Source organism: Scardinius erythrophthalmus, assembly GCF_964197995.2.
Source record: "Scardinius erythrophthalmus genome assembly, chromosome: 7".
NCBI lineage: Eukaryota > Metazoa > Chordata > Actinopteri > Cypriniformes > Leuciscidae > Scardinius > Scardinius erythrophthalmus.
Window position 1 is genome coordinate 36,237,070 of NC_138227.1, and position 9,529 is coordinate 36,246,598.

Sequence of the window (9,529 nt, forward strand, 5' to 3'; positions counted from 1 at the left end):
AGCAGGTTAGAAGCTAACTGCACTATACCTGTTCTCAATTGTACCTTTCAGGAGTTTGCTGAAATCGAATTTGCTCTGGCTGACAAGGTGAGGCACGACCCGCTGATACAAACACATCACCTGGAGCAGAAGAGCTTTCACCAGAATGAGCTGTGCATCGTCCTGCCGCACTGATTGAGAAAAACACTTCATCTTTATAGTGTGTGTGAAACAACAACAGCAAGTCTATAGATAGATACAACAGAAAAAAAAGATTATTACGGTGTTCTTTGGGCTGTTTTTGTTCAGTGTTCTTCGTCTTTGCTACATCTTCCTTCTCTTTTGAGAGCGACTGCCAGTTGGAAACAACACACATCATGTCCGGGAGAATCTGTGGCAATATAAGGATAAATACTGATTGTTTCTTTATTCCCTCGGTTTAAACCCTTTCATTCCAGTTGTTTTCCCATCGTCCTCACCTTGCTGAGCGCCTCTCTGTAAAGCTGCACGAACTCCTCCATCGCGGCAGGGCTGTGAACGTCTGAACTCTCCCAGGCGCTTTTGTCCAGGCAGAGCTCAATGTTCTTCTGAGCTCGCTTGAGAATAAACACCAGGAGGGAAAGAGTTGTGTTCTGGACCACCAAGTTATGCATCTAGAGGAAGAAGAAATGTCTCGGATCATTTTAAGATGACATAAAAAAAAAGAAAATCAAGCTTTTTAGTGTTGTTTATATGTCTGTGTGGTGTTTTAATGTGCTTTAAGACAAACCATGTGTAAATTCATCAGTCAACACCATTGCTGAGTATTTTCTCCTTAAAACTGCAGTGAACCAAAGACAGTCTCAAAAACACGGTTTGAAATCGCTGGTGTTTCTGACGTCACAAACTCCCTTGTAACCAATCAGATCAACGTGTGATCGTCAACCAGTGGATCTCAGAGCTGTGTGAGTGAGTGGAGGCGGGGCTCATTTGCATATTCATAGAACCACGTATACTAAACGAGGCAAGGGTGTAGAGTTACATTCAAGATATTTTAAGGCATGAAGAATGTTTATTCAAGGAAAAAAAACTTTTAAATATGTCATTTTGGATGGACAGAAAGCTCTCAGATTTCACTAAAAAGATCTTCATTTGTGTTCCGAAGATGAACGAAAGTCTTACGGGATTGTAACGACATGAGGGTGAGTAATTAATGGCAGAAATGTTCATTTTTGGATGAACTATCCCTTTAATAACTGCCTAATAATAACGGTATAGCCAAAAAAACAACTTCAGATGATGTGATTGGTTAAATCAACCACTTACATTGAGACCTTGAGTGAAGAAGACTTTATTGCAGACTGAAGGGAAAGACGTGACCAACACCATTGACAGCAGACGAGGTAAAGGAATCATTTCACTGGTCTGGAAAGCCTTGGACACCTCCGGCTGAGCCTCATAGATCTGTAACAGCATCAAACCTTGAGTAAGTAGCATCTGTAAGACCCGTTAATGCAAATGAATAATCAAGAGGTGCATTTTCCCAATTATTACATGAAATGAAAGCACTGCACCACATGACATAAAGCAACCAAAGGACATCGTTTCGCTCACTTTCTTGAGCAGAGTGATGTTGTCCTGCCAGGCTTTGGCGATTCGTGGAGAGAACGAGAACTGGGTTTCTTTGAAGTATCTGGTGAGTATATCAGGACTGCCCTTCAAAACACTAACAACCAGCTCCGCCACCATCTCGTCCTCCGTCGCCTGCTTCAGCCCCACCAGGAACTGCAGAAGAACGATGTTTCCGGCTCTGGGGATACAAGGACAAGGAGGATGAAGAGTGTTTTGGGCACAGTCTATCGTTTCTTTTTCACTGGGGAGATTTTATTGAAGCGTTTGTGCTGGTATTGTCATATTTTACTGGGACAGTGTTTTATGCATGTTATTCTATGGCATAAAATACATCGGTAATACATCCTTGTGATTTCTGTAAAGCTTTTTACTTCCTAACAAGTGGCTAAATGGGACTATAGAGGTTATAGAGGACATTAAACGTCTTCACGCCAATCAGATTAATCTCATCTACTCACATAATAACTCATTATAATCACACTGCTGCAAATTATTATAACTTGAATTTTCAGGGAAATTGTTCTTGAATGAATACTGAAAGACTTGTCAGAAGCTTAGTGATGGTGAGGTCATGTGATGTAGATTTACCTTTTTACTTCTGCCAATTGTATTTAGGCTTCAAAAGTTGTGTATATTAGTGAAGATTATCATGAACAAAACGTGTAAGATTCATAAACTTCTGTTAGTTACAGAGCTTATTTTCTGAAATGATCCAAAAGTTTCCTATCCTAATTCTGGGGCAGTTGTGGACTACCCATTGACCCTGTTAAATAAACTAAGAAATAAATTGCAGCTGCAAGAATGCCAACATGAGCATCTCCAGGACTCACCTTCCAGCGGTGCCCAGGCTCGGGTCATGAAAACTGATCCCATGTTTGCGAGAGCAGCATATGTCCAGCAGGAAGTTATGCACCAGCTCCCTCACTATACGTTTCCCAGCCTCTTCATCCTTCTGTTAACAAAAGATGTTAATTATGGATACAAAAACTTAAAGACAGTATAAAAAGGCATTGGAAATGTATTACACATTTGTAATGTAATGGCTTTCTGAGCAAAACAGAACATTCAGTGGGAAATGTAGGATGAGACTTCTTGTTATCCATCAGAGTTTGCTTGGATAATAAGGAGTGAAACATGTTATGGGATTATTAGTTAATATTTTCTCCCATCTACAACCTTGGTTACAACAGAAAATAGAGTCTGCTCAATTCAGCGTGAGCCGAACGAGAGTCGCAGCACAGATCAACAGCGGGAGTCAGATTTCCTTTATCTCGGGAGTGAGGCGAGCTGACTGACAAGACGATGGCGGAAGATTTGGTTTCAAAGCGCAATGTGAAAGCGGCAAATTATTTGCCAAATTTTTGGATTTAATAAATAAATAAATAAGAATAATGATGAATCCACCATTTAAGAAATTGCCACCCCCGAATTGGCGCTAATTCGAAGCGGCCGCATGGGCATTCATAACGGTTTGTGTATGCGCATTTTACTTTTGCTTCGAATTAGCGATTTAAAAGCCAGGAGCAAAAGAGAGAAAACTCTAACAATCCTGCGACCTGAACCACTGTTAGGGAACCACCTTTACAGACGTGTGGTTCAGATTAAGCAATCAAATATTAGGGATGTGCCAATCCGATACTTTCATTCTTGGCCGGACCGGGTATCGGTCAGGGGAGTCCGATCCAAATCCGATATTGTGCGTGTACTATTCTATGTTATTGTTAAGCCCCACAAAAGGCACAAAAACATTATAAAGCACCATAAAGTTTTTTATCAATTTAACGCATCCTTGTGGAATTAAAGTACTAATTTCTTAAAAAAAATAGTTATTGTTCCCAAACTTTTGAACGGTAGTGTATATTGTTACAAAAGATTTCTATTCTAAATAAATACAGTTCTTTTTAACTTTTTATTCATCAAATAATCCTGAAAAAAGTAATTCAGGTTATAAAAAAAATATTAAGCAGCACAACTGTTTCCAACATTGATCATAAATCATCATATTAGAATGATTTCTGAAGGATCATAAGACACCAAAGACTGGAGTACTTGCTGATGAAAATTCAGCTTTGCATCACAAAAATAAATTACATTTTAAAATATATTAAAAAAGAGAACCATTATTTTAAATTGTAATAATATTTCATAATATTACTGTTTTTTTTTAACTGCAGGCTTGATGAGCATAAGAGACTTCTTTCAAAAACATTAAAAATAGTAATGTTTCCAAACTTTTGACTGGTACTGTATATATATATATATATATATATATATATATATATATATATATATACAGTAGCAGTATATATATATATATATATATATATATACAGATATATATAAAAACACCAAAAACAAGTTTAAATTGGTAAATTTTCTATAAATATTTTTGTCTTCATTTTCTTTTCTGACATAGCCTACTCCAGTGCTTGTTAAAACACACTATTCATGCATATTATGTGCATTTTAGGTACTTTTTGTGTGAAATCATATTTATTTTGTCCATCATATATTTTTAAGTAGATTGTGTTCAACACACAAAAGAGTGATTATCAGTTCAACACACAGAGTTATAGAGTTATAGAGTTATAGAAATTCTACTTGCTAAAAAAAAAAAAATCGGTCGATACCCAGAATTTTGGTATCGGATTGGATCGATTCTGAAAAAATGGTATCCTTGCATCCCTATAAAATATTATAGTCATTTAAATGAGTCAAATTTAACTTTTTAATACAGTCAAATCTATTGGATAATTGTAAACCTAGAAATTAATGGATTGGTTCACGCCCCAGGTATATGACGTGTTGCAGACTGTATCTCCAGAGACATAAACATACTGACTAAAATGTCAGAGATGGAGTCATTGAGTGCAAGTGTGTCCAAATCTCCAAGTGTGTACCTCTTTCTCATCCATGCTGACATCCACAATCCCGTTCCACTTATAGAGGGAGGCTATCTGCCTCAGTACAGAAGCACTGAAGAAGCGCACTTTCTGAGTTTTCGTGATGGTCTTATTCTGCACAACCTATGGACAAATATAGTACAGTTATACACAGCATCTCACATCGGTAAATGGCATTCATGAGGGAGGCTCAGGCTTACTCTGGTTTGCAGGGTGGATAGAATCAGGTTTACAATGGATATTCTATCCTCTGTAAGTCCATTGGTCAAGATTTCAGACAAGAAATCTAAAAAGAAGCAGAATTTGTTATTTTAAGACAACTCAAAAGCAAAATTAATACATACATTTTGACATAAAAAAATCTAATATAGGGAGTGTTTTTATCACAGCCTGTCAATGTTTTAATTGAATACACAATTTAGTCACTGATACCTTTAGTGTCCAGTATCTGGCCAATAGTTGTATTGTCTCCAGACATCAGGAATGAAAGGAAAAACTGAATGTAAGCCATTCTAACATCTGGCTTTCCCTGGAAAAATAACACAATTATTACCACTGCATGAAAAAGCAAATTACACAACTACTATAAGTATATCCAACCTTACCAACAGTACACTCATGTTAAGTGGTATGTACTGGACTATTCAGCAAATCTCAACTGCTTGAATATCGTCAAAAAATTAAAACTATATTATCGGCGAGAGATATTAAAAGTTGGATTGATTGTACATTATATTTACTTGCATACATACAGTATACTCATGCACAGCAATATATACTATAATATAGCAATATATTTAGGTATGCACAATATATCGGCCACCATATCGGTATCGGCCAATATATATTTTTATATATAAAAAAAAAAGCCGAAAAGTTTTTTATGTTATCAGCCCGATATATTAAAGCCGATAAATAATGGATTATTTCCTTCAGCTGAGACACTTAAAATGCGCACTGTTCACCATGATGATTTTTAATAGCTTGAAATATTATTGGAATCACTTCAAAAAAGGAAAATACAGTTCTGTGCAGCACAAGTCCAGTGTATATCGGCTTTATAAAATTATAATGAGAACATTATAATTGTGTGTTTGGGACATGGCTTTTAATGGTGAGACTTGATTTTGAAATCAGGCTCTCAAAAATTATATAAAAATTTGGATTAAGGTTTATCGGCCAATATATCGGTTAAAGGGTTAGTTCACCCAAAAATGAAAATTCTGTCAGTAATTACTCACCCTCATGTTGATTGAGCCACTGTAGTCACTTGGATTATATTAACGATCTCTTTAATAACTTTTCTGGGCCAGCAAGTTTCAATCACATAGAAGCCTATGGAGGAGTGATCCAGCTCTCAGATTTCATCAAAATTATCTTAATTTGTGTTCCGAAGATGAACGAAGGTCTTACGGGGTTGGAACAACATGAGGGTGAGTAATTACTGACAGAATTTTCATTTTTGGGTGAACTAACCCTTTAACGGCTTTAAAATATAAAGAATTATCTGTTATCCGTATCGGCCAAAATTTTCAGATCGGTGCATCCCTAAATAGATTATAGCAAATCTCATCTGTATGATTGTTTATGTTATCACAAAAATGAAACTGTATTATCGCAAAGATCTATATATAAAGCTTTATTCACATAAATACAGTAAACTATGTGTAAAGTGACATATATTGCAAATCTCAACTGCCTGATTTTGTATTTTTGTAGCCAAATGCAAACTATATTATTGCCTAGCTCTTTATATAAATTAGAAAAAAATAAATATGTCCAAAATTATCCACATACATACAGCACTTTTACGTAAAGCAATATATAATATATAGCAAATCTCAACTGCTTGATTGCTTGTATCATTGCAAAATGTAAAAAATATGTAAACCCAGTCTAATCTGCTAAATATGATTATAAAGCATTGTTACTTGCTATAAATATTAATAGCATGACTTTCAGTAAAGCTGCTTTAAAACCATGTGTATTATGAACAAATGCTATATAAATACATTTTGACATTAAAAAATCTAATAGGGAGTGTTTTTATCACAGCCTGTCAATGTTTTAATTGAATATATGTGTGTATTTAATGTATATGCATATGTATTGCAATGTATGTTTTTATGTCTTTAAAGGTTAATTAATTGACTTAAGTGTGAGTATCAGGTAAATAGGGTCTTATTTTGGTCCTGAAAGTGCATTTGTAAGACACTTTAGAAAAAAGCGTCTGCTAAATGAATTAATAAAATGTAAAGTTTGCAGTTCGTGAGGCACTTACCGTTTTGTCTCTTCTCTGAGCGAGGTTAGTGAGACCTTTGCTGAACTGCATTAGACTGAAGATCTCCCGCGCAGCCTCCGCACCCTGAGACACCAGAGCGGACAGCAAACACAGACACTGACGGACAAACCTGTCGGAAAACAAAACAACATTGAGTGCATTCGCAAATTTGTGGTTCAAAAAGTGGTTCATTTAGCCTGTTGTAACATGTACTGCATATCAGTACCTGAAAACCAATAAAGATAATGTCCTCCAAAGATGATCATGAAATAAATGCATCGTTCATTTTGTAATAATGAAAAAGTTAAACAAGCATATATCAGGTAAGAAATACCTGTGATTGTCAGAGTGTAGAGAGGAGAGCAGAAGTTTGAAGTGAGTGGAGACAGTCTTCCTGACGATGTTTGATCCCACCATGCTCAGCTGAGACAGATCACTGGCCGTCCGCAGCAAAATCATCTCCAGACTCTGAAATATCAGCGTCAGCTGCCAAACACATTACATACGATTCGTCATTGTGATGCAAATCATCAATGCCAAACTGCATTCTTTGTGGAGCGAGAAGAACTAATGTTGGCTGGTCTGTATGGAAGCTTGAAAAAAGCCAATTGCAGCTTTTTATCACACAAATCTGACTTTTTTGAGTTTATATCTTGAATTCCTGAGAGAAAAAAAGTCAGAGTTCTGAGATATCAACTCACAGTTCCGCATTTTCTTCTCTCGAAGTTGTAAAATATAAACTCAGAAAGCGAGAAAAAAGTTACAATTGTGAGATATAAACGGAAAATAAAAAAGTTGCATCATATCTTATCTTTTTCTAATTGCAGGTTTATAACTCACAATTGCGAGTAAGCAATTAAAAAAGTGAATTGTGACTTTATCTCACAACTTCAAGTCTGACTTTATTTCTCACATTTCTGAGTTCATAACTTGGGATTCTGACTTTTTTCTATGAATTTTCATATAATGGAAATGTATATAACATTTTAATACTGTGTCCTACAATTCAATGTGACTTGACCTTTCATTTCCTATGAGACGAAGTTTCATATAATATCAATTAAAAAGGCATTATTCAGTGTTACAATATGAGCACATCAATAAACAGTACCTGTCAATAACCTGGTTAAATTAAAATAATAATGGTAACACGTTATTTCAATGGTCCACTTTAGACATTCTACTGACTATAAATAACTTTGCAACTACATGTCAACTTATTCCACTAACCCTAACAGTCTACTTGTACTCTAATGAGAGTTAGTTGACATGTAGTTGCAAAGTTATTAATAGTTAGTAGATGTCTAAAGTGGACCATCAAAATAAAGTGTAACCCCATAATAATAAATAAGTAAACAAACAAATAGATAAACAAATCTAAATTCTAATGCATGACTTACTTCTGACTCTGAAATATTTTCTTCCTCCAGTAATCCGAAGATCTCTGAACATTCAACTGAGATTTTTATGTATCCCTCGACTACATCATAGAGTTCTGCACAGGGAAGTTTCTTCGCCATTTTTATGAAGGTTTCCAAACCTACATGGTATTACAGAAGTACATGTTAATATGCCATGATAATATTTCTTTTCTTAGACACTGTCATACAAATAATCTAGTCGTATATGTATATGTATATAATATGTATATAGACATAGATGAATATTTGTACATCTAATCTTATCTACCTATACATACACACACACACACACACACATACATACATACATACATACATACATGCGCACACACACACACACACACACACACAAGGGTATGTACTTATACTTACATTGCAAAACTATTCAAAATAATCAAAAGAGTACACATTCATTTAAAAACTGTTGATTGTTTTATTGGTTTCAATCAATGCAATACTTGTATTAATAAATGGATAACTAATTAATACATTGTTAAGTCATAATTTCGTATTATTCTGCATTTATGACTTCAATTATTACCAGTTCTACGCATGCACAATAAAATATGAAAACAAAATAAAAGTCTGTGGAGATGAACACTGTAACGTGATATTTACCGTTTAGAGAAAATGACTGATCAACAATGTACACGAATCGAGCTAACATGATATTTGATGTTTTCATCTGACAAACACTCACCCTTTATCGCTTTAGAGGAATCCTTCAGCATGGATTTAAAGACAGCGCCGGTAAACTCGCTTTCCTGTGTTTTGGTTTTCTTTGGTGTTGTAACGGACTCAGGAGGATTCCCATTTTGACGTTTAGTAGCCATTGTTATATCCCAGTAAACGAAAATATACACATGGGACGGCGGAAGTGTAAAAACTAAAAGAGGTAGAAGGACAAAACACGTGGAAACGCTTATCTAATGAATATTAAGTTTGACGTGCTGACGTTCACCATGTTCTCGCTAGAGCGTCATCAGAGCGTCAAAAAACCTAATTAATATTCATAAGTTAAAGGGATAGTTCACCCGAAAATGATTTTTTTTTTTCTTCATTTACTCACCCTCAAGTTGTTTCAAACTTGTATGAGTTTCTTTCGTCTGTTGAACACAAAAGAAGATATTTTGAAGAATGTTGGTACTCAAACAGTTGATGGACCCCATTGACGATAGTAGGAAAAAATATATGGAAGTCAATGGGTGCCGTCAACTCTGTGGTTACCAACAACATTATTTAAAAATATCTTCTTTTTGAAGGCATTGTTTTATTCATTTAATATTTCATAGCCTATTTAATATTTTAATGGCCGTCAATGGAGAAACAGGCTT

General features: G+C 35.3%; 1 protein-coding gene across 1 annotated transcript in view; it reads right to left on the reverse strand.

Annotated features, from left to right (window-relative positions):
- urb1 (URB1 ribosome biogenesis homolog) overlaps positions 1 to 9,165 on the reverse strand; it is a 49,586-nt gene extending 40,421 nt beyond the window's left edge. Inside the window, exons 1-13 of the mRNA XM_081371354.1 lie at positions 8,896 to 9,165; positions 8,175 to 8,314; positions 7,109 to 7,260; positions 6,775 to 6,904; positions 4,926 to 5,022; positions 4,694 to 4,779; positions 4,491 to 4,616; positions 2,421 to 2,542; positions 1,573 to 1,768; positions 1,285 to 1,422; positions 459 to 632; positions 262 to 370; positions 45 to 170 (exon numbers count right to left, since the gene is read on the reverse strand). Of these exons, the coding sequence (XP_081227480.1) occupies positions 45 to 170; positions 262 to 370; positions 459 to 632; positions 1,285 to 1,422; positions 1,573 to 1,768; positions 2,421 to 2,542; positions 4,491 to 4,616; positions 4,694 to 4,779; positions 4,926 to 5,022; positions 6,775 to 6,904; positions 7,109 to 7,260; positions 8,175 to 8,314; positions 8,896 to 9,028 (1,729 nt within the window). The 5' untranslated portion in view covers positions 9,029 to 9,165. The remainder of the gene's footprint in view (positions 1 to 44; positions 171 to 261; positions 371 to 458; positions 633 to 1,284; positions 1,423 to 1,572; positions 1,769 to 2,420; positions 2,543 to 4,490; positions 4,617 to 4,693; positions 4,780 to 4,925; positions 5,023 to 6,774; positions 6,905 to 7,108; positions 7,261 to 8,174; positions 8,315 to 8,895) is intronic.
- Positions 9,166 to 9,529: the final 364 nt, after the last annotated feature.